General features: G+C 37.9%; 1 protein-coding gene across 1 annotated transcript in view; it reads right to left on the reverse strand.

Moving 5' to 3' along the window:
• mms4 (Methyl methanesulfonate sensitivity 4) overlaps positions 1-27115 on the reverse strand; it is a 219978-nt gene that overhangs the window by 76354 nt on the left and 116509 nt on the right. The window contains exon 8 of the mRNA XM_090371307.1: positions 3571-3682. Coding sequence (XP_090227433.1) covers positions 3571-3682 — 112 coding nt within the window. The remainder of the gene's footprint in view (positions 1-3570; positions 3683-27115) is intronic.

A 27115-nucleotide genomic window follows, 5' to 3' on the forward strand; every position in this document is an offset into this window, starting at 1 on the left:
GTGCGCTGTTTTACTCCAGTGTTTACCCAGCATTAGAAATAACTCTCAGCATTAGAACTCTCAGCTCATTACACTTATCCGTTGTATTTAAATCAGTTGAAAAAGAGACTCGTTAGTCATGAAAGCTACTCCTACTTATTATATATTTTATTATATTATATTAAACTGGATTATCATTGTATGTATATATTTTACTTAATCATGGACCCCAGTACACCAGGCCGATTCGTTACAATTCGTTACAATATATATATTATAATATTTATAATATATTATATTTATACTTAATATATATTATATTTATACTTAATATATATTATAATAACTATAATACAGTAGACTCTTGATTTTCCGGGATGGACGGTAAAAAGAAATTCCTGGATAATCGATTTTCTGGTTAATCCAAAAATACAGTAAGCCCCCGATATACGTAAGAGATATGTTTCAGGACTTCTTACGCAAGTCGAATTTTACGTAACTCTGGAATAACTAATAAAATATTGCTGCTATATCCCTAATATGCCAAAATTACAAAAACCAAATAATGTCCTCCGAAGAATGAAGAAAAATAGTTATATATTTTTTAATTAGTTCAATTAAAAACTTTATCTGGGGACAGCAGTGAAGTAGCTGGAGTGGCACATAAGAAAAGAAAACATAAAAGGAAGAAAAAACGCATGTTACTGTACTGTAAAAACTGATATGTATTTCATAGTCTTGGTTATTATAGTTGACCTTCATTAGTGCCAATCGCTTCACCACTTCTCGTATTCTGTCTTTCTCATTTATTGTGTTCACCGTTGCCACTGACAAATCTGAATTCCGAGCGATACTTGTTAATGTTTGACCATTTTCATACATTTTTATTAGTTTAGTTTTCTGATCCAAATTGATCGCTTTCCTTATGTCGTTAGATGTACTAGTACCGCTGTGACTTATTCTCTTAGTCGGCACCATGATAACGATCAAAATTAAATTTTCTGAAAAGAACTTCACAAGGTTATCACCCCACATGAGCTCACATTTTACTAAAGCACATTTCTAGAGGTCACTGCCAAAAACAATTTGCACTTTCCGGGTTATTGGGCTTGTCTGTAGTGTAACCAATTATAAATGGGTAGTAAACTCGATCTTATTGCATTTGCTATAGTACAGATAGCCAGAATTCTGTGGGCTTTTACATTATTATGGTGAAATGTGTGTGTCCCCTTCACTGAAATCTTCAGCCATATAAGTCCAAATCTACATAAGTTGGGGACTTACTGTATCTAAAAATGTTCAGCAACCTACGTTAAATGTACGGCGATAGATAAAAAAAGAAAAACTTACCACGCACTACTCGTGTGTCCAATACACACATAAATGCACATATGCACATTTATGTTTTACATCAAAATTTTGAATAATTTCAAGTTTTTGTTTAATTGAAAACAACTCTTGCGTTTGCCCATCATTTTTGTGATTTCTAAACAAAAAAAAAAAAAAAAATTACTATAAAAAAAAGATCCGACATCTCTGACAACTAAAGAAACAAAATTTGTCCTTTTGCGGTGTGAAGGAACACAACAATCGACGCGATGCACTAAATCAAACTAAACATTTAGTCAGTTTTTTTGAGCGGCGGTTGTGAAGACAGCAGGGCTTGCAAGATAATAGGTACACTAATCTCCTAATGACGACTTATAACGCCACTTCTTGTCACTTATTTACGACTTGTAAAATATTTTTTTATACCTATTCTAGTTATTACTTAAATTTTATGATTTCTGGTTGATTTTTTTTTTTTTTTTTTTTTTTTGGAGTCTTGAAGTGTCCCAGTTAATCCGATCCCAGTAAATCAAGAGTCTGCTCTATGATGACATTCCGCTTAAGGCACCTGGAAGGTATATAAAGCTTTGAATGGTTTCAGCACGTTCAATGCTGATGGGATTCTCCTCTTGCTCAGAATAATCACCTGAAAGGGCACAAATTCAAATTGAGGAAAGACAGTTGTAGAATAGATGTGCGGAAGTTTACCTTTAGCCAGCGGGTAGTTGATTGGTGGAACAGACTTCCATCTTTTGTTGTGGAAGTTGATAGCCTAAATAAATTTAAGGCTGAGCTGGACAGGTATTTGGAATGAACGAAGGGTGAAATGGGAGCATTTTTTTTCTTTTTTCTGGCTGATGCTGCATAAGCTTGCTTTCTTGCATCATATGCCTCTATTAATGCTAATAATAAATAATTTTAAAAAAAAATTATAATAAATGTTGCAAATGTATATATTTGGTTTTGACATCCACATGATTTTGAATAAAACAGTATTGTCTGACTATAAATACACACACAGTAAGACAGGAATGTATCATGGCATCATCACCAACAAACCCAAATATATGGGTTGTAAGTGCAAGCTTACAACCCATATATTTGGGTTATAAGCTTACAACCCTTACAACAAAATAGTGGTAAGTGCAAGCTTACAACCACTATTTTGCATGCACATGTATATAGTGTAGCAACTGATGTAATTTTGTAAGAACTAAGCACGGTTCCTAAGTAAGTGAAATTTGTTTTAATTACTTGGAAGAGGGGGGGGGGGGGACTACATGATTGTTCATTATTATGTTAATAAATTGATAGATACTACACTATTGTATCATGTGGTAGATTAGTAATTTATTATCAAAATTATACAATTTAGAGGAATTGAACCACCTCAATGCCAAACAAACTATTTAAGGCTACTTTCTTGACTATGTTTTGGGAACTCAATGAGTTCCCAAAACATAGTCATATATAGTTTAAGTTTGACACTGAAGTGGTTCAATGCCTTTAAATTGCATCATTTCAATAATAAATTACTTAATCTATCACATGATATAATAGTGTAGTGTCTATCGATTCATTAACATAAATTTGTTCTTTTATTCTGGGTTGCATGAAATTTGAATCTTCCTGATAGATATATGGTGTTATTTCCTTCTAGAAATATAACCATATCTATCAGGAAGATTTAAAAAGAAATAGGATAATATCTAACAGTAGGAACCCTCCAACCTTCTATCAGAAGGTGAAAGGGGGGGGGAATATTTAAAATAAGTAATTTCAAAAGATTAAAATTATCTGGAAATATCAGTGCAGAGTTCAATACTTGCTAAAAATTCCTGACAAGGACACAAGAAATATAAATAAACAATTTTTAAGCAACTCAACCAAATGAAAAAAATAACTACATGCTCAGGTCAAAAAAAATCTGATCCTATCACAGATATTCTCAAAAATTCACTAAAATTACCTAAAATTTGTACTTGCACAAGACACTGTTAATGACATGATTGACAGTAACTGTCACAATTATAAACAAATAATGAGTGCCTAATATGATTAAAAAGACCAAGCAGTTTTACTGCTTGCACTAAATGATCAAATGAGCAAGATCGACAAGAAAGCTTTCTGATCAGATAAATTACACACACACGATAAATGACCAAGCATAAAACTTAGTTACATTTATTACTAGTAAACCCAGAAACCTACGAATAAACTGTCACAAAAGAAACAAATGTAATGGATGGATAATTCACTCACCTCCTCTACTTGTACACGGGATACAGGTAGCTTAATATTACAATCACTGGGATTATTCTGCATCTTATTTCCTCTGTATTTTCCAACTCGTCCATGTTCCTTCTTCTCATTTCTAAAATGAAGTAAATTTTCTTTCCAATCAAGAATTAAATTTTAATTATTATTATTATTCTTAATGAAACAAGGAAATTAATTTGAATTATTCTTTAATTTGAAACAAGGAAATTAATTTAAATTTTTCTTTAATAGAAACAGGGAACCCACCCAAACACGAGAGGTATTAGAACCTATACTACTTAGTACCGTGCTTGGGTTGGAGTTTCAGAAGACGAAAGAAGATATTCATTGACACTGGACTTGAACTTCTGTAGACTGTAATTTTCAGGAAATATATATCAAGGAGAGTTGTTCTAGAAAACTGCAGTTGAATGAATAAACGAGCAAGATGAAAAGTTGGTGCTGTGAGTCTGAAATTGGCCAGTAAATGGATGTTGGCAGGTGGCTGCACGTGTTCGAAATGTTTTGAAAGAGAGAGCGGGAATTATAGAAGCCAATTCAGAAGAACAGTGCCCGTGGAAGTATCTGTAGAAGAGGCATGCATCAGAAACCGTGAATTAGGGTTGAAAAGCCGTGAATTAGGTTGAGGGCCCAGAAAAGCCGTGAATTAGGGTTGAATTTGAATGTGAATTTGAAAGACACGATAGGAGGGAGTATAGGATGAGAGCCCTGTCGATCAATTTGGCCCTGGAATGTGCAAGGCTCAAGGGGTAGAATTTTTTTCAGCCTGCTCTGTACTTGTTAACAGGAGACACTGCTTCTACAGGGATGGGATACACTTAAATAGAAAGGGTGCAAGAATGTTTGCTGATGCTATCGAGGCAGTGTTAGGTGGGTTGGAAAACTGCTAGATTGGGGGGGGATACAAGGACTAACAGATTAACAGTAGCCACTGGCAGAGGTGAAAGTGATTCTTGCACTGCTTCTATTGGAATGAGCAGCAGCCTGGAAAATAAGATGCAGGATATTTCAGAGACTGCTGGGAATCATTGGGGTACAAGTAAACACATGGGTTGTGTTAGGGTAGCTAAGAAAAGGAACAGGCGCAGGCATACTTGCGTATACACCAATGCTAGGAGTTTAATAAATAAATTTGATGAATTTGAGGTATTGCTCAAAACATCAAAGGCAGATATTGTGGCGATTTCAGAGACGTGGTGTCACACAGATATAAGGAATGCAGAACTGGAATTTGGGGAGTACAATGTCTAAAGAAAGGATAGACAGGATAGGAACGGAGGAGGGGTTATGCTATTAGTTAAGAAATACATAAAATCCAAGGAAGTGAAGCCAGTCGACATCGCTGGACAGTGCAGTGTCGAGTCAGTTTGGTCTGACATAAGCATCGGGAGATCAAAATTGAGAGTAGGAGTGTGCTATAGGCCTAATGACTCTGATAAGTATAATAGGAAACTGTACAGGGAAATAGAGTGGGCCAGTAAATCAGAGAGTATTAAAATGTTGGATTTTAATTTCCCAGATATTGACTGGAATTTGGGGGCTGGTCACTCACAACACTAGCAAGGCTTTTATGGATTTATTGGATGATTGTTTTCTACATCAGCATGTTCGGGAGGCAACTAGAGGGAGTAATACTCTTGATTTGATTATCAGTAGTGATTCTTCATGCATTAAGAATCTGCAGATTAATGAACCACTAGGTGGCAGTGATCACAGTGTGCTGAAGTGGGATTTACTCGAAGAGGTAACTACCATTAGGAGTAAAGGGAAGGGTTAATGCTTTTGTAAAGGCAACTACGATGGACTGAGGCAGTATTTAAATTCTATATGGTGGGACCAACTGATGATGTTACCAACAACAAATTCAAAATGGGAAGCATTCAAAGAACTTATCTTGGAAGCTACTAGGCTTTACATACCAACTAAGGAATATTGTTCAAGGTTTAGGCCTAAATGGATCTCAGATGAACTAATGAGACGTATGGCAGAGAAGAAAAAAGGCATGGGATACATACAAATTAACACGTGACACAGAAGCCTATGATAGATACAAGTTGATCTGTAACCAAGTTACAAAGGGGGTTAGGCAGGCGAAGGCAGATTACGATAAAATTTGCAGATAAAAGAACCACTAGGTGACAGTGATCACAGTGTACTGACGTGGGATTTACTTAAAGATTTAATTACCATCAGGGGTAAAGGAAAGGGTTTTTGCTTCCGTAAAGGCGAGTACAGTGGTCTCCGACAGTTGTTAAATTCTGTACAGTGGGATCAACTGACGATGTTACCAACAGTAAATTCTAAGTGGGAAGCATTCAAGGAATTAATCGTGGAAGCTACTAAAAGATTCATACCTATTAAGAAATATTGTTCAAGGTTTAGGCCTAAATGGTTGTCAAATGAACTAATGAGACTCGTAACAGAGAAGAAAAATGCATGGGATGCATATAAATTATCAAGCGACTCAGAAGCCTATGGCAGATATAAGTTAATCTGTAATCAGGTCACAAAGGAGGTTCGCCAGGCGAAGGCAGATTACGAGAAATCCTTGGCAAAAGATGCTAAGAAAAACAGCAAGGATTTCTTTACTTATATAAACTCTAAAAAGGAAGGGGATGAATCTGATTGGTCCACTTGACATTGATGGTTCGACTGTTGATGATCCTGCTCAGATAGCAAACAAACTGAATGAGTATTTTGCATCTACATTCACACGTGAGGAATTATTAAGGTTTGAAAATGGCAGAAGGTTATCAAATTGTAGCAAGATACTTAATGATTTTGTAATAACTGAGAGCCAAGTGGAAGAGAAATTGTTGAAGTTGAACGTAAGAAAAGCACCTGGGTTAGATATGATCTATCCAGTTATATTAAAGGAGGCGGCAAAGCAACTAAGCAAACCCTTAGCCATAATTATGAGAGCATCCTTGGACTCAGGGGAGGTTCCCACGGACTGGAGATGTGCAAATGTATCCCCAATTCACAAAGGGGGATCAAAGGGTGACACGAGTAATTACAGACCAGTTAGTTTAACTTCTGTTCCGGGTAAAATAATGGAGTCACTGGTTAAAGATGCATTGCAGGATCATCTAGACAAGCCTGCAGCAATAATTCAGACACAGCATGGGTGTGTTAAGGGAAAGTCTTGTCTGACAAATTTGATAGGATATTATGATGTGGTTACAAAGGAACTGGATGCGAAAAATAATTTTGATATCATATATTTGGATTTCAGGAAAGCTTTTGACACTGTTGCGCATGGAAGACTATTGTACAAATTGGAGCAGAATGGTATTAAGGGTAAGTTGCTACAATGGATAAAAGGATGGTTAAGTGCTAGAAGACAGAGAGTGGTAATCAATGGGTGCTGCTCTTCTTGGACTAATGTTATTAGTGGAGTCCCACAGGGTTCGGTGTTAGGTCCACTGTTGTTTTGTATATTTATCAATGATATTGATGAAGGTATATCAAGCTTAATGTCGAAGTATGCAGATGATACAAAGGTTGGCAGGGTTGTTAATGACAGTAATGGCAGTGTGCTACTGCAACAGGATCTAGATAATTTGGGCAGATGGGCTAAGAAGTGGCAACTGAAGTTTAACCTTGACAAATGCAAAGTACTACATATGGGTAGAAGTAACCCCAGAGAAACGTACCAACTGTGTGGTACTACACTTAAGGTGGTAGAAAATGAAAAAGACCTGGGAGTAATTGTGCAGGCAGATATGAAGTTTTCTGAGCAATGCAGACAGGCTGCCAGGGCAGGTCATGGGGTTTTATCAATGATATATAGGAATTTTGCTAGCAGGGAAAAGGAGGTGATTATCCCTCTGTATAAGGCAATGGTCAGGCCGCGGCTTGAGTACTGCGTACAGGTCTGGAGGCCTCATTTTAGGAAGGATGTAGATTTACTTGAGCGTGTACAGAGAAGGGCAACAACATTGGTGAGGGGAATGAAGGGATCCTCTTACCAAGAGAGGCTTAAGTTCTCCAAATTGCAGTGGCTGGAGACTAGGCACCTGCGGGGTGATCTGATTGAGGTATATAAGGCCTGGAATGGGTTGAGCACGCTGAATTCTGATGGGATCCTTCCACTTGTTCAGATTACGAATCTAAGGGGGCATAAATTCAAATTAAGAAAATACAGGTGTAGAATAGATGTGCGGAAATTTTCCTTTAGCCAGCGGGTGGTTAATTGCTGGAACAAACTTCCATCTGTCGTTGTGGAAGTTGATAGGTTGAATAAATTTAAGGAGGAACTGGACAGGCATTTGGAGGGAATGGTGTGATTTTTTTTTTTTTTTTTTTTTGGCTGATGCTGCATAAGCTCATACATTTACTTTCTTGCATCACATGCCACAACTACTACTGCTACTACTACTACGAGAAATCTTTGGCAAGGGATGCAAAGAAAAACAGCAAAGAGTTCTTTACTTATGTAAACTCTAGAAGGAAGGGGATGAATCAGATTGGTCCACTTGATATTGATAGATCAACTGTTGATGATCCTGCTCAGGTAGCTAACAAACTAAATGAATATTCTGCAATGACATTCACACATGAGGAGTTATTCAGTGAAGGGAATGCCAGAGGTGTATTCAACTCTGGCAGTAAGCTAGAGAATCTTGTAATAACTGAGAGTAAAGTGGAGGTGAAATTGTTGAAGATAAACACTAGAAAGGCACCTGGGGTGGATGGGATCTATCCGGTTATATTAAAGGAGGCAGCAAAGGAAGTCAGCAAACCCTTAGCCATAATTATGAGAGCTTCCTTGGACTCAGGGGAGGTACCCATGGACTGGAGATGTGCAAATGTGACCCCAATTCATAAAGGAGGATCAAAGGCTGACACAAGTAATTATAGACCTGTGAGTTTAACTTCTGTTCCCGGAAAATTAATGGAGGCACTGGTTAAAGAAGCACTGCAGGATCATCTAGACAAAACTTCAGTTATAGCTCAGACACAGCATGGTTTTGTTAAGGGAAAGTCTTGCCTGACCAATTTGATTGGATACTATGATGTGGTCACAAAAGAACTGGATGAAGGGAATAACTTTGATATAATATACTTGGATCTTAGAAAGGCTTTTGATACTGTTGCACATGGAAGACTGCTGCACTAATAGGAGCAGTGCGGCATTGGAGGCAAATTGCTGCTATGGATATAGGGATGGTTGAGGGGATGAAGACAGAGAGTGGTAATCAATGGACACTGCTCATCGTGGACTAATGTTAATAGTGGAGTCCCTCAGGGTTCAATATTGGGTCCATTATTGTTTTCTGTATTTATAAATGATACTAATGATGGTATATCAAGCTTAATGTCCAAGTTTGCAGACGATACAAAGGTTGGCAGGGTTGTTAAGGACACTACTGACACTATGCTACTGCAACAGGATCTTGAAAGGTTGAGCAGATGGGCTGAGAGGTGGCAAATGAAGTTTAACATTGACAAATGTAAAGTACTACATATGGGAAACAGTAATCCAGGAGCAACGTATCAACTCTATGGTACTACACTGACAGTGGTAGAGAATGAAAGGGACCTGGGGGTGGTTGTGCAGGCAGATATGAAGTTTTCTGAGCAGTGCAGACGTGCTGCAAGAGTAGCTCATGGTGTCTTGTTAATGATATACAGGAATTTTTCTAGCAGGGATAAGGAGGTGATTATTCCCTTGTATAAGGCAATGGTCAGGCCACACTTTGAGTACTGGATAGAGGTCTGGAGGCCTCATTTCAATAAGGAGCTGCTGGAACGAGTACAGAGAAGGGAAACAAGATTAGTGAATGGAACAAAGGGTTGCTCTTAGGAAGAAAGGCTTAAGTTTTCAAATTACAGTGTGTGAAGAGTAAGTACCGGCAAGGCGATCTGATAGAGGTATATAAATCCTTGAATGGTTTGAGTATGCTCAATGCCGATGGGCTTCTTCCTCTTGCTCAGAATAATCACCTGAGAGGGCATAAATTTAAACTGAGGAAAGTGAGATGTAGGATAGATGTGCGGAAATTTGCCTGTAGGTTGGTAGTTGGTAGAACAGACTTCCATCCCTTGTTGTGGAAGTTGACAGGCTAAATAAATTTAAGCCTCAGCCGGACAGGTATTTCGAACAAACGGAGGGGTGAAATGAGAGTGGGGTTTTTTTGTTTTTTTTTGGTTGATGCTGCATAAGCTTGCTTTCTTGCATCATATGCCTCTACTAATGTTAATGCTAATAATGCTAATGATCTCAAAAGTCATCAATGATGGAAGAGATGGGGAAGGGTTGACTGGAACTTAGCTCAAAAAATAAACATGGGTTCCACCACTTCAAGCGGCGTTTCTCCATGTGGTGACGTTTCTCGATGTGGTGTGGGCGCCACACCTCGACCCCTGCTTACGTTGGTTAACACCTGGGTGGTCACCCACCATGTACTTGTACATGGAGGTTATACCCAGGATTACTAACAGTCCCACCATCGTGAAGGTGCAAACAGAGGATTTGGCTGTCACAGACCGTCGGGACTTTGCCGAAATTGGGTTCACTTGACTTGAGTGTCACCTGATTATCAGTTCCATCAGCGTTTTAGACTCTTAGGTACAAGTACAACTTGTCTGGCGTATCTGAGAGAATGTCTGTGGCAACTTCAAGGACCTAAGAACCTCAAGAACCTGAGGAAGGATCATTAACGGAGTTGCCGCGAAGCAGTGGCACTGCCGATGGACCGTCGGACTGACTATTAATGCCTTCCCGGCGGCTGGGCTGTCGTAAATAGAGACGCCCGTAGACCAGAAAGAAACAGGCCGAAGGGTGGCACCTGAATGGCAATAGAATTCTATCTTTAATGCTCGAGGACAGGAGTTGGCCTTGCTCCTGTGATCGGAGCAGCCCTCGAGGATGTCTTGAGAGGGGTGTCAGGTTGGGCAGGGCTGTCTTCTTCGACCAGCACGTTCCTTTCGAGTTGGAGATGGAGATATTGACGTTGGGCGAGACGGACGATCTTTCCGCGAAAGTCTCTGTCCTAATGGGAATGGAGGGCAGAGTGGCCCCCGTTGCGTGATCGCCAGTGGCAGCTCCCGACTGGTGACGTGCAGCAAGTGTTTTATGTTGACTAGAACGCAAAGTGTGGATGTTCGGGGTACCTGCATAGCCAAGCAATACAGGCACTGAGGGACTATCGTGCCCGCCGATGGCTAGACCGTGTTCGGCAGTTTGTCATGCGGGGGTGGCCCTGGACAATTAGTGCTGCTAGGTTTAAAGAGACGCCAATCAGCGACGCCCCTCATTCACACCACAAATAAAAATAAAGATCATACTTCACAGGATCATTTCTGCAGTATGATTAGCGAGTTTGGACCCTGAAACTCGCAGTAAACTATAGCAGCAATTTGCCTCCAATGCCACACTGCTCCAATTTGTTCAGCAGTCTTCCATGTGCAACCGTATCAAAAGCCTTTCTAAGATCCAAATATATAATATCAAAGTTATTCGATGCATCCAGTTCCTTTGTGGCCACATCATAGTATCCAATCAAAATGGTCAGGCAAGACTTTCCCTTAACAAAACCATGCTGTGTCCAAGCTATAACTGAAATCTTGTCCAGATGATCCTGCAGTGCTTCTTTTACCAGTGCCTCCACTAATTTTCCTGGAACAGAAGTTAAACTAACAGGTTGATAATTACTTGTGTAGCCCTTTGATCCTCCTTTGTGAACTGGGGTCACATTTGCACATCTCCAGTCCATGGGTACCTACCCTGAGTCCTGAGCACCCGGGATAGATCCCATCCACCCCTGGTGCCTTTTTTATGTTTATCTTCAGATATTTTTCTCCTCAACTTTCCTCTCAGTTATTACAAAATCATCTAGCTCACTGCCAGAGTTTAACTCACCTCTGGCATTCCCCTCCCTGAATAACTCCTCATGTGTGAATGTAGATACAAAATTACAAAATACTCATTTAGTTTGTTAGTCACTTGAGCAGGATCATCAACAGTTGAACCATCAATATCCAGTGAACCAATCTGATTCATCCCTTTCCTTCTAGAGTTTACACAAGTAAAGAACTCATTGCTGTTTTTCTTTGCATCCTTTGCCTACCTAATCTCCTTTGTGACTTGGTTACAGACCAGCTTATATCTATCATAGGCTTCCATGTCACCATTAATTTATATGTATCCCATGCATTTTTCTTATCTGCCATGTCTCATTAGTTCATCTAACATCCATTTAGGCCTAAACCTTGAACAATATTTCTTAGTTGGCATGTAAAGCCTAGTAGCTTCCAAGATTAATTCTTTGAATGCTTTCCATTTTGAATTTGTTGTTGGTAACATCATCAGTTGGTCCCACCACATAGAATTTAAATACTGCCTCAGAATACCGTAGTCACCTTTACGAAAGCAAAAACCCTTCCCTTTACTCCTGATGGTAGTTACCTCTTTGAGTAATTCCCACTTCAGCACACTGACCACTGCCACCAAGCGGTTCCTTTATCTGCAGATTCTTAATGCATGAAGAATCACTACTGATAATCAGATCAAGAGTATTACTCCCTCTAGTTGCCTCCCGAACATGCTAATGTAGAAAACAATCATCCAATTTTTTTTTTTTTTTTTTTTGGTAGTTGTTGGCGCATCGACTTCTGTGGCCATAATGCACCTCCCAAGGTTTTTGCAGTACTTTGATCCAAGCCCAAGGCGGGATTCGAACCCGCGACCTTTGGGTTGCCAGGCAGGCACCTTACCCACCCGGCTAGCCCGGTCGGCCAATCATCCAATAAATCCACAAAAGCGTTGCTAGTGTGTGAGTGGCCAACCCATGAATTCCAGTCAATATCTGGGAAATTAAAATCCCCCATTATAAGACTCTGATTTACTAGCCCACTCTATTTCCCTGTACAGTTCCTTATTATACTCACCAGAGTCATTAGGCCTATAACACACTCCTACTCTCAATTTTGATTTCCCAATGCTTATGTCACACCAAACTGACTCGACACTGCACTGTCCAGCGATGTCGACTGGCTTCACTTCCTTGGATTTTATGTATTTCTTAACTAATAGCATAACCCCTCCTCCCTTCCTATCCTGTCTATCCTTTCTGTAGACATTGTACTCCCCAAATTCCAGTTCTGCATTCCTTATATCTGTGTGACACCACGTCTCGGAAATCCCCACAATATCTGCTTTTGATGTTTTGAGCAATACCTCAAATTCATTTACTAAACTCCTAGCATTGGTGTACACGCAAGTATACATGCACCTGTTCTTTTTCTAAGCTACCCTAACACAACCCATGTGTTTACTTGTACCCCAATGACTCCCAGCAGTCTCTGAAATACCCTGCATCTTGTTTTCCAGGCTGCTGCTCATTCCAATAGAAGCAGTGCAAGAATCACTTTCACCTCTGCCAGTGGCTACTGTTAATCTATTAGGCCTTGTATCCCCCCCAAGCTAGTAGTTTTCCAACCCACCTAATATTTTTCGATACAGCTATTCTTACTCTTAGTTAACCTTACACAACCCCTGTATTTACTTGTTCCATGATGAAATCCCCAGTACATCGCTTTCCAGTCTGCTGCTCATTCCAATAGAAGAAGTGCAAGAATCATTTTCATCTCTGCTTGTGCCTACTGTTAATCTATTAGTCTGTGAATACCACCCAGAGCTAGTAGTTTTCCAAACCACCTAGCACTGCCTCGAACACATCAGCGAATATTCTTGCACCCTTTCTATTTAGGTGAATCCTGTTAACAAGCATAGACCACGCTGAGAAAAATTCTACCCCATGAGCCTTGCACAATTTCTCCAGGGCCGAATTGATTGACAAGGTTCTCATAATATACTCCCTCCTATCGTGTCTGACTCTAACTCGGGACTTTTTTCAACATTGACCTGTACTTGTTAAGGAAGTCTGCAGATCTCCGACTCGTAATGTCACCATCGTGTACAACAATATCACTCTTTGTGCCCGTAAAAGATGATATCTGCTCTACAACGTCATCAACTTTTGCCCCTTGCAGACATACCCTGGTCCTATTCCACCTATCCTTTTTACACAATATATTACCTATCTCCCCAATAGTCACCGACAATAACTAGCTCCTGTGGGACCCACACATTCTGCTCTGAAGGTTGCTGTTGTGTTGCCTGATGATCAAGTGCAAGCTCTGGCATTGATGTGGGCAGCTGAGAGCTTGATGTGTCCCTAAATTTAAGTCCTTCGAGGGCATCTACCTTGTCCTTCAAGCTCTCATAACAACGCTGAGTTGGCGCATAACTTCTTCACACTGATTACGTCGAGCACACACAAAGACATCGTCTTTGGCAACATCATGTCCCATCCCAGAAAGTCTGCAAACATTTCACAAGTTGCACATTTCTTTAGGCCAGGGGTTGCCAAACTTCTTTGACCGTCATCCCCCTTCAAGAGTTTGACTTTTTATCGACCTCCTCTATTTTAGTATTATGTAATTATAATAGGACAAGCAAAAAAGACGCTTATGTGAGTTTTTAGATTGTTTATTTTATAGTTAGTGTTTATTGTATGTATAATATAGTTTGGAAAATTAAATGCACAGGGCATAATCCTTATGGGTTTTGATAATTAACTATATAGTATCGGTGTAAATACACCATAGTTAACCCATATATTTGAACTACGTATGTAGCGTAGAGGGCATCGTTTTAATTGTATCTCATAATGTGGTTGCCTTCACAACGAGATAGCTGCTATTGCATTACTTCAAATAAATAACGCTTCTCTACTAGAGAAGCGTTATTTATTTGAAGTAAATAACGTTATTTATTTAAAGTAAATAACTTCAAATAAATAACGCTTCTCTACTAGAGAAGCGTTATTTATTTGAAGTAATGCAATAGCAGCTATCTCGTTGTGAAGGCAACCACATTATGAGATACAATTAAAACGATGCCCTCTATGCTACATACGTAGTTCAAATATATGGGTTAACTATGGTGTATTTACACCGATACTATATAGTATAATATATTATATATTATTATATTATTATAATAAATATTATATTATTATATTATTTTGATGTCCTTCTTAACATTACAGGAGGGATTTGATAGGAGGGATAAATAATATATAAAATATAAAATGTAATTTAGATAACAAAATAACAATAATACGATCTTCCTTATATAATGAAAATAAGACTTTTATTAACTTAGTATACAATTTACTAACGTTGTCAATGTGAAGGGTGTGCTTCGTGACTCTTTACAAGATTAGCAATGTTGGGTTAAAATTAGTAAGTTTCAGCCTTAAATCGCCACAGAATTCTATATCTAGCTTATTTCTTTGTTTTGCTAAAATGGAATTAACATGGCTGAAACCAGCTTCAACCATGTACGAGCTTGGAAATGTAAGCAAAAAGGGGAGTACCACTTCAGAAAGTTTTGGATATTTTTCTACAACATTTATATTCGTCCAAAAGTAACTTAAAGTCCTATTTTTAAAAAGTGTCTTAGCTTCAAGATCAACTGACAATTCAATAAGGTCATCTTGTAAGTTACATTTGATATTTTCAATATCTGCAGAAAATGGCATGATAATCCAATCAGGAATGTGCATATTTTCAAAATCTGAAAAGCGCAATTTAAAATCATTGCTCAAATTTTGAAGATGTTTTGTGTATATTTCTAAGTCTTCATCTTTTACTTCCAATTGCCGTAGATTCGAAAAGTACTGAAAATCTTTTCGTAACAATGATGATTTAAATAAGGCTAATTTAACTTGGAAGCCTAAAAGAATCATCAGAGCTTGAATAATCATGACATCTTTACCTTGTAGACGGGTCTGTACGTCATTAAATTTTGAAAATAAGTCCGCCAAGTGAAAATATGATTCTTATTTCTCTTCATTTCATCACTCAAAAACAAATTAACATCTGTAAGAAACTCTAGGGTTGAGTCAAACAACTCAACAAATCTTTGTAGACTTGCACCTCTAGACAACCATCTTACTTCAGTATGCAAGAGTAATTGGTTTGATACTTCATCATTTTTTTTCACAAAGTTTGGTAAACAATCGCGATTTAAGAGGATGAGTTCTAATTTGATTAATAGATTTAATACACACTCTTAGAGTGTTGTGCAGTTCGTCACTGAGAGTTTTTGCCACCAAATGGTTTCGGTGCAACACACAATGAATAGTACGTACACTTTGAACTTTTTCTTTCAGAAAGGCAGCGAAACCTCGATAATGGCCCACCATTGCAGGTGCGCCATCTGAGGCTACTGCTGTTATATTAGTAAATGGAATATCATACTTATTTAAATATTCCTCCAATCGCTGAAAAATTTTCGACCACGTTCCATCACTTTCAAGATATTTTGCAAATAAAAATTCGTCAATAATTTGATGTTTGGTTTTACTATAATATCTTACATAAGCCATAAGAACAGAAGAACTATCGAATGTAGATTCATCAAGTTGGATGGAGAACTTACTATTTTTGAGTTCTGATACTACAGTTTTTTCTACATCTTCAGCCATTTCACCAATACGCCTTTTCATGGTATTCACACTCGATGGTAAGCATTTTAAAACAGGGCCAGAATCTTTTTTCATTATGGTTTCAATTACTTCTTTGATTGCAGATATAACAATGTCCTCTGCAATTGTATATGGTTTTCCTTTTTTTGCTATATTTAAAGAAATATTGTAGGAGGCTGTTAATCCTTGTTTATTGTCAGCTTCGGCAGGTGCTTTCATAAATGATTTTATAGTTGGTCGATGTGTGTACACCTAATTCTGTTTTTACACGATAGATACGTTCCTGAAAAATACGTGTAAAAAAAATTCGTGTAAAAAAATACATTGTATTTATGGAAGAAAAGAAGATTGGTTCCGGATCTAAAAAATCAGTAAAAATAATTAAAAAAAAAAACACATAAAAATATTCTTTTTAAGCTTATTATTTTATTTCAACAAAATACACATGTAATAATATGTAATGAAAATGTATTAAAGTAAATTTGTATGCATATGAAATGAATTCTTCATGAACAAAAAAAATCTGTTTTACACATAAAATTTTATTCATTTTCACTTTCTGATAATAAACGGCGCATACGTTTGCGTACGACTGGAATATCACTGCTATCACTAGAAATGTTGTAGACATCGTCTTCTTCCTCTATTAATGAAATTCTTTCTGTGATCTCTTGAGCAAAATCAGCACGAGTCTCCTCTGGTGCTGATGTTTCACCGGTTTTACGAACGAATTCAGTTATTAATCGTTGTGTTCGTGTTTTGGTTAGGCCGTTATATAATTCTCTGTAAGAGGCTGTCAACAATTTCAGTTCACGTTGAAACTTCTCAGCGCGTTCCTCATTAGGGTCATGTTTGACAAAATGATTACCTAATTTTCTGGCCAGTTCCAGACCTTCTTTTATTAAATCTGCATTTAGAACAGGATCATTTTCTTCATTATCACTACGTTCTGTGGGATAAGGAGTCCCAAGGACAATCTCTAATATTTCATCTTCGCTTAGGGCTTTGTCGGTTAACAATTCATCAATATCTTCAAACGATAGATCATCGAATCCTTCTCCACCAATTTTGTGTGTCATTGTAATGATGTTGGGAAATTCGGTCGTATTAAGGATGATGGGATCTTTGCTTTTTACACATTGTGGCCAAACCGCTTTCCAACACGCATTTAAAGGCGCTGGTTTTAATTCAGTTAATGCTAATCCAACTTGATTGATACAATCCATAATTGAGGATTTCTTCCACACATCAATGACTGTTAGTGTTTCATCATTCAGTTTGTCCAAAACTTGTTAGAATGTTCGTTTTACGTAGTATGTTTTAATTGTCGCAATTATACCTTGGTCTAGCGGTTGTATCAAAGATGTAGTATTAGGTGGCAGAAATAAAATTTGTACGTTTGGGTGTTCCAAGACAGGATGGCCGGGTGCATTGTCAAGAATCACAAGAACTTTAAATTCGAGACCTTTCAAATTCATATAACGTCTGACTTCTGGGACGAAACATTTGTTGAACCATTCTGTAAAGATAGCAGTAGTCACCCAGGCCTTCTTGTTTGCCATCCAGTGAACAGGCAGTTTATTGATATCTACACCTTTCATTGAACGTGGGTTTAGGGCTCGATTTACCAGCAGTGGTTTCAACATACGATCTCCTGAAGCGTTGGAGGAAAATAATAAGGTCACATGATCCTTAGCTACCTTAAAACCACCAGCAGTTTTCTGCGATTTGGCTACATACGTTCTGTTCGGCATTCGTTTCCAGAAGAAACCAGTTTCATCTGCATTCCACACTTGATCAGGAGTGTATCCTCCATCTTCAATAATTTTTGCAAGTTCCTGCGGGAATACTTTAGCAGCTGATTCATCTGCAGATGCAGTTTCACCTTTAATTTTCATATTATGAAGAGTATTCCTTTTAAGAAGCCCTGTCATCCAACCTGTACTCGCAAAAAATTCATACTTTCTGTTTAATTGAGATGAAGTGCTTGGCTCCTTTTCTTTAATCTGTCTGTAAATTCTTAGTGCTGTTTGCTTGATGGCATTTCCATCTACTGGTACTCTTTTTTGTGACTGGTCTTCTATCCATATTACCAGAGCCTTTTCCATTTTTTCCTTGATAATATCTCTTGTATATGATGATGAATTAACACTTACTTTTGTTCCAGAACATACCGACTTCCTAATTGCAGCTTCATTTTTCTTAATAGTTCTTACGGTAGCTTCATGTACACCAAAATGCTTTCCTACAGACGTAGCCCCTTGTCCAGTTGCAAGACGATCTAAAATTTGAATTTTAAGTTCCAAAGAAATCGCTTTCCTTTTCATTTTGGTAATAGGCGAATTATTCGACATTATATAAGTGCTACCGAAAAATATCTCAGTTATAATTAATAAAAAAAGGTATGAAAAATTTGTAAACTTACAATTTATTGACTATCGGCAAAATTAATAAATTTTTATGTGCACAAATTTCACTAAAGATTCTTTCACTTTGAAATAGAGCGTACTACTAAATGTCTTCCGAAGATACAATGCACGAATACCGTAGATGTGCACCAAATTCAATAAAAACGTTGACAATTCATAGATATCTAGACGTACACATTGGTAAACAAAAGCAAGCGTTTCAAAACGCACACACTAGCCGTTATCCAATTCATTTGATACTAATATGCCACAAATTAAAAAAAAAAATTCTTAGAATTTAGGCAAAAAAAATTCATTGAAATCGTGTTAAATCAAAATGACTCTCTTAAAAAGAGAATGAAATATTTATTTTAAATTCGTGTTAAATCAAATTCGTGTAAAAAAAGTTCGTGCAAAAACAGAATTAGGTGTATTTCTCTTTCAGTTCTTTAAAAAAGTCAAGATCTTTATCTTTCTTATCGGGATGGAGTCTTTGAAAATGATCATTCATTTTTGCTGGTTTCATTGCATCGTTACTAAAAGTTTTTTCACAAAGAAGACACATAAGCCTTGTTTCATTTGTTAATGAAGCAATAAACCCAAGTTTCAAATATTCTAACGAATATTGTCTGCATTTCTTTTTAGAATCTGACGCTGCCATTGTGGTTACTGGGGTTGTAACAAAATAATTAAAATTGAAGTCAGTAAGCAAAAGTAATGTCTAAATAATATACCTACTCACGTATTTCTATAGGATGCTGCATAAGCTTGCTTTCTTGCATCATGTGCCTCTACTAATGCTAATGTACAAAACTACCAGCCCTGCTCAACTCTTCAACATAGAGAAGTTTAGTGTGTGAATGAATAACGATTGAATTATAATATGTATGTTGATGAATTTTAGAACATTAACGCTCACTTGTATGTTGATGTGCAAAAATGAGACTGGGATCGAATACATGTAAGTATAAGTAAATAAGCAACCGTGCACGTGTTGCAATCTCACTCCCGCTGCGCCGGCCAGGCAGGAACCACCGACATCCGTTTATTGGTAAATATGTCATTTTGGCCTACTTGATTGGCCTCCGTAACTATTTTCATGACCCTGCTCCATCTTACAGGTCCTATTCATGCCAATGTTCCCACGATTCACTCTTATTTGCATTGTCATTCAGGATGGAAGTAATCCAAGTTAAAGGTAATCCAGATTAAATATTACCCGTACAATGTCATCTTATATTTTTCTATCGACCCCTGGGGGTTGATATCGACCACTGCTTTAAGCTGTGATGCATTGGAGAATCGTCCCCTTCGGTTCTCCCCTGAGCCACAGCACTCCCGCTACTTTGTGCACATTGCTTTGCTGCTCTAGTCTGGGGTATGATTCCCATTTAAATACGATTTAGTTAATTAACAATGAAAATTAATAAGGTTGGTAAATTTAATTGATTAATTTACTGTACTATACAATACTATTCTAAGCTAATGCAATAATACCTATTCCACTGTACAGTTTTAAGTTATACCTTAGTTATCATATTTGAGATTTCATAGAGATAGCATTGTGATTATACCGTAACAATCACAATGCTAAATTAGTTATATCCTTAGCTAAATACAAAAGATATATGCCCAAAAAGTGATTAAACCCTTCAAAATACTTATTTACTACAATTAAAACCCCACTATTCTTCTATGCTACTGATTACGGTATGATATTCCAGCCAAAACACCACTACGACAGTGGTAGGAGTAGCGAGTTGTAACTTACAAAATCAGTAGCTAAATTTAAAAAATAAGCTAATGAACATCACTAAGCCTATTTAATCTATTTGTAAAACACAAATTAATATGCTAACTAATCAAAAATATGATATAATCTCAATGAAAACTTATAGGATTGCAGCAGTTACAGAAGTCTACTCTTCACCAAGTGACACCTAGTGGCCCAAAAGCCCTGACTATAAAGGGCAACTAAATATAGTGGGTCAGTAAATCGGAATGTCTTAATATACAGGATTTTAACTTCCATACATTAGCTGGAACTTATGGGACTAATTGCAGACACTTTAGCTACCCACACAGTAGTAAGGTTTTTGATGTGGGATTTACTAAAAGATATAACTACTATCAAAGGCAAGGGGAAAGGCCTTTGCATTCAGAAAGATGACTACAATGATTTCAGACAGTTTTTAAATTCTATAAATGGGACAAATTGATGATTTTACCAAAATCAAATTCTAAATGGAAGCATAGAGGTAATCGTGGAAGCTACCAGGCTTTTTATACTAAGAGATAGTGTCCAAAGCCTGGACATAAATGGAGGTCAGATGAACTTAAGAGACTTGTAGGCAGAGAATAAAAATGAATGGGATGCATATAAACGAATCAGGTGATACACAAACATACAGAAGATATAAACTATCTCTGCAATCAAGTTACAAAGGAGGCTAAGACAAGGTAAAGAAAATTACAAGACTCTAGTAAAGAATGTAAAGAAAAGCAGCAAACATTTTTACATATGTTAAAATTAAAAGGAAAGGGGATGAATCACATTAGTCCACTAGATATGAATGGTTTAAATGTTGATGATTCTGCTCAGGTTGCTGAGAAAATGAACAGATACCTTGTATCTACATTCATACTTGAGAAATTTTTTAGGGTTCAAGAGGCCCGAGGTGTTTCAAATTCTAACAGTGAGCTGAGTGATTTTGTGATCACTAAGAGGAAAGTGAAGGAGAAGTTGTTGAAGCTAAACATAAAAAAGGCACCAAGAAATGCTCTTCTTAGAATGGATGGATATATCCAATTATATCAAGAAAGGCAGCAAAAGAAGTAAGCATTCCTTTGGCCATGATTATGATAGCATCCTGGATTCAGGGAAGGACCTTGTGGACGGAATATGTGCAAATGTATTCCCAATTCATAAAGGGAGATCAAAGGGTGACAAGAGTAATTACAGACCTGTTAGTCTGATGCTCTAAGGAAAATAATGAAGTTACTGGTTAATCAACATCTGGTTGGGCAGGATAGTTATCTAATGTCGGAATTATTTTGCAATCTTCACTTCTAAGTCCCTTAGAGATTTACAATGAGCATGCACCTCTGGTGCAAAGTAATTCAAAAACCAATCCAATATTATTTGAGAACTTATTCATGCACATTTATTAGCATGGTAGCAGACAAGAAAATTATGCTTTTTACAGCATGTGGGCATGCACTTTTACCAATTATAGTTAGCATTAGCATTAGTAGAGGCATTTGATGCAAGAAAGCAAGCTTATGCAGCATCAGCCAAAAAAAAATAATAAAATAAATAAATAAATAAAAAATAACAACTTCCACTTCACCCCTCTGTTTGTTCGAAATACCTGTCCAGCTGAGCCTTAAACTTATTTAGGCTATCAACTTCCACGACAAGGGATGGAAGTCTATTCCACCAACCAACCACCCGCTGGCTAAATGCAAATTTCCACACGTCTATCCAACATCTGTCTTTTCTCAATTCGAATTTATGCCCTCTCAGGTGATTATTCTGAGCAAGAGGAAGAATCCCATCAGCACTGAGCATGCTCAAACCATTCAAGGCTTTATACACCTCTATCAGATCACCTCGTTGGTGCCTAGTCCCAAGACACTGTAATTTGCAAAACTTAAGCCTTTCTTCGTAAGAGCACCCCCTTTGTTCCATTCACTAATCTTGTTGCCCTTCTCTGTACTCGTTCCAGCATCTCTACATCCTTCTTGAAATGAGGCCTCCAGATCTGTATACAGTACTCTAGGTGTGGTCTGACCATTGCCTTATACAAGGGAATAATCACCTCCTTATCCCTGCTAGAAAAATTCCTATATATCATTGACAATACACCATGAGCTACTCTTGCAGCCCGTCTGCACTGCTCAGAAAACTTCATATCTGCCTACACAACCACCCCCAGGTTCCTTTCATTCTCCACCACTGTCAGTGTAGTACCACAGACTTGATACGTTGCTCTGGGGTTGCTGTTTCCCATATGTAGTACTTTACATTTGTCAATGTTAAACTTCATTTGCCACCCTCTCAGCCCATCTGCTCAACCTTTCCAGATCCTGTTGCAGTAGCATAGTGTCAGTAGTGTCCTTGACAACCCTGCCAACCTTCGTATCGTCTGCAAACTTGGACATTAAGCTTGATATACCATCATCAATATCATTTATAAATACAGAAAACAATAATGGACCCAATACTGAACCCTGAGGGATTCCACTAATAACATTAGTCCACGATGAGCAATGTTCATTGATTACCACTCTCTGTCTTCTCCCTCTCAACCACCCCTTTATCCATAGAAGCAATTTGCCTCCAATGCCACACTGCTCCAATTTGTGCAGCAGTCTTCCATGTGCAACAGTATCAAAAGCCTTTCTAAGATCCAAGTATATAATATCAAAGTTATTCCCTGCATCCAGTTCTTTTGTGACTGCATCATAGTATCCAATCAAATTGGTCAGGCAAGACTTCCACTTAACAAAACCATGCTGTGTCTGAGCTATAACCGAAGTTTTGTCTAGATGATCCTGCAGTGCTTCTTTAACTAGTGCCTCCATTAATTTTCCTGGAACAGAAATTAAACTAACAGGTCTATAATTACTTGTGTCGCCCTTTGATCCTCCTTTGTGAATTGGGGTCACATTTGCACATCTCCAGTCCATGGGTACTTCCCCTGAGTGAAAGGAAGCTCTCATAATTATGGCTAAGGGTTTGCTTACTTCCTTTGCTGCCTCCTTTAATATAACTGGATAGATCCCATCCACCCCAGTTGCCTTTCTTGTATTTATCTTCAACAATTTCTTCTCCACTTTACTCTCAGTTATTAGCTTACTGCCAGACTTGGATACACCTCTGGCATTCCCCTCGCTGAATAACTCCTCATGTGTGAATGTCGATGCAAAATATTCATTCAGTTTGTTAGCTACCTGAGCAGGATCATCAACAGTTGACCCATCAATATCAAGTGGACCAATCTGATTCATCCCCTTCCTTCTAGAGTTTACATAAGTAAAGAACTCTTTGCTCTTTTTGTTTGCATCCCTTGCCAAAGATTTCTCGTAATCTGCCTTCGCCTACCTAACCTCCTTTGTAACTTGGTTACAGATCAACTTGTATCTGAGCGAGGTGATCTGATAGAGGTGTATAAAGCCTTGAATGGTTTAAGTATGCTCAATGCTGATGGGATTCTTCCTCTAGCTCAGAAAAATCACCTGAGAGGGCATAAATTCAAATTGAGGAAAGACAGATGTAGGATAGACGTGCGGAAATTTGCCTTTAGCCAGCGGGTGGTTGGTTGGTGGAACAGACTGCCATCCCTTATGGTGGAGGTTGATAGCCTAAATAAGTTTAAGGCTCAGCTGGACAGGTACTTTGAACGAACAGAGGGGTGAAGTGGAAGTGGGTTTTTTTTTTTGGCTGATGCTGCATAAGCTTGCTTTCTTGCATCAAATGCCTCTACTAACACTAATGCTAATGCTAATCTATCATTGGCTTCTGTGTCACGTGTTAATTTGTATGTATCCCATGCATTGTTTCTTCTCTGCCATATGTCTCATTAGTTCATCTGACATCCACTTAGGCCTAAACCTTGAACAATATTTCTTAGTTGGTATGTAAAGCCTAGTATCTTCCAAGATAAGTTCTTTGAATGCTTCCCATTTTGAATTTGCTGTTGGTAACGTCATCAGTTGGTCCCACTGTATAGAATTTAAATACTGTCTCAGTCCATCGTAGTCGCCTTTACGAAAGCAATAACCCTTCCCTTTACCCCTAATGGTAGTTACCTCTTTGAGTAAATCCCACTTCAGCACACTGTGATCACTGCCACCTAGTGGTTCACTTACCTGCAGATTCTTAATGCATGAAGAATCACTACTGATAATCAAATCAAGAGTATTACTCCCTCTAGTTGCCTCCCGAACATGCTGATGTAGAAAACAATCATCCAATAAATCCCAAAAGCCTTGCTAGTGTGTGAGTGACCAGCCCCCAAATTCCAGTCAATATCTGGAAAATTAAAATCCCCCATTATAAGACTCTCTGATTTACTGGCCCCCTCTATTTCCCTGTACAATTTCTTATTATACTCATCAGAGTCATTAGGCCTATAGCACACTCCTACTCTCAATTTTGATCTCCCAATGCTTATGTCACACCAAACTGACTCGACACTGCACTGTCCAGCAATGTCGACTGGCTTCACTTCCTTGGATTTTATGTATTTCTTAACTAATAGCATAACCCCTACTCCCTTCCTATCCTGTCTATCCTTTCTGTAGACATTGTACTCCCCAAATTCCAGTTCTGCATTCCTTATATCTGTGTGACACCACGTCTCTGAAATCCCCACAATATCTGCCTTTGATGTTTTGAGCAATACCTCAAATTCATCAAATTTATTTACTAAACTCCTAGCATTGGTGTACACGCAAGTATACATGCACCTGTTCTTTTTCTTAGCTACCCTAACACAACCTATGTGTTTATTTGTACCCCAATGATTCCCAGCAGTCTCTGAAATATCCTGCATCTTATTTTCCAGGCTGCAGCTCATTCCAATAGAAGCAGTGCAAGAATCACTTTCACCTCTGCCAGTGGCTACTGTTAATCTATTAGTCCTTGTATCCCCCCCAATGTAGCAGTTTTCCAACCCACCTAACACTGCCTCGATAGCATCAGCAAACATTCTTGCACCCTTTCTATTTAAGTGTATCCCATCCCTGTAGAAGCAGTCTCTCCTGTTAACAAGTACAGACCAGGCTGAAAAAAATTCCACCCCTTGAGCCTTGCACAATCTTTCCAGGGCCGAATTGATCGAGAGGGCTCTCATCATATACTCCCTCCTATCGTTTATTGCCAATAAACATGCCACAAACGGAACGATATAATTTACAGCAGGGGTGGCCAATTTAATTTGTGATGCGATCTACTTTTTTTTCTTCAAAATGTGCCGCGATCTACCATCTCAAAGAATTTCATTGCACATGGTTAAAAAAGTTAATCAACATATACTGAAAAATGTTGTTTAGAAATTTAAAAATTAAATACAATTCAGAATTCTTATTTTAAATTCATACGTATTTAGATTTTTAATTTATGTGAAGTTTGTGTCTTCATGTCATCTGCCATGCTTTAAAAATGACATACAGAAGGTTCTTTACGGCTGGCCATAAAAAACCTTCTGTATGCAAGTCCATAAGAGTAGAGCAATTCTTTGTCTTTGTTTGTTTCAAATACGAAAAAGCTGATTCACATAGATATGTGGAACTAAAACAGGAATTTAAAAGTTCACTGCATTTTTTTACATCTGGGTACTTTTATTGGCAAACATATTTCCAAAAGTATTTTTCTGATGACCTGGCTTTTAGGAAGATATCATTTCGCAATGTAATAATTTCATTTTCAAGAAATATTCTCTCCATGTGAAAAATCTTGGCGATTTTTTCTGCAATTTTCTTCGTCACAACCTTCTCAATTTCAGAAACATATTTCTCAATATTAACAGGATATTTTTGCAAATGATCTTGCATATTTGCAAAGTCATCGAATTTTTTTTCTTTGAGATCCTTAGCCATTGCCAAAAATTGATATTTATATGCAGAAATACTATTAATCATGTCACCCACATTTTTATTTTTTCCTTGTAATTCCAAATTGAGATTACTTAATTTACTGTCATCATCATCATCAGCCATTTTCAATCCACTGCAGGATGAAGGCCTCTCCAGCAACTTTCCATTTCCTTCTCTTTTGAGCACTGGCCATCCATTTACTACCCAAAAACTCATGAATTTCATCTATCCATCTCTGCCTTTGTCTTCCAGGTTTTCTTCTAGCTCCTCTTGGGTACCATTCTGTTATTTTCTTAGTCCATCTGTCATCATGTCTTCGAGCTATGTGTCCTGCCCAAGACCATTTTAGCTCTTTAGTTTTGATAAGAATGTCCTTTACTTGAGTTTGCTGCCTAATCCATGTGTTTCTCTTCTTATCTAACAGTCTGATTCCCAATATAATTCGTTCCATTCTTCGCTGTGTAGTTCTTAGCTTCTCTTCCATTCTTTTGGTGAGTGCCCAAGTTTCACTTCCATAAGTCATGGTGGGGAGTATACATTGATTCATTATTTTATGTTTCAGACAAACTGGGATATTGCTCTTCAGTATGTGACTATATTTCCTGAATGCTATCCATCCAAAATTTATTCTTCTCTTGACTTCCAGCCATTTATCATTATTACAGCTAATAACTTGTCCCAGATAAGTATATGACTCCACCTTTTCAATTACTGCTCCTTCAATCATTATTTCCCTTTCCGTGGCATACTTGTTCATCATTACTTTTGTTTTAGCCATATTCATCTTTAGTCCAAAATCCTTACTAACTGTGCATAACTGATTAAGATTTTCCTCTAATTCTTTGGGATCGTGGCTTATGACCACAATGTCATCTGCAAATCGTAAATGGTTTAGGTACTCTCCGTTCACATTGACTCCTTTCTGCGACCAGTCTAATCTTCTGAAAGCTTCCTCAAGGGCAGCAGTAAACAGCTTCGGAGATATTGTGTCTCCTTGTTGAACTCCTTTCTCGA

The sequence above is a fragment of the Mastigoproctus giganteus genome, chromosome 4, assembly GCF_048544385.1.
Source record: "Mastigoproctus giganteus isolate SK-2022 chromosome 4, ASM4854438v1, whole genome shotgun sequence".
NCBI classification, from domain to species: domain Eukaryota; kingdom Metazoa; phylum Arthropoda; class Arachnida; order Uropygi; family Thelyphonidae; genus Mastigoproctus; species Mastigoproctus giganteus.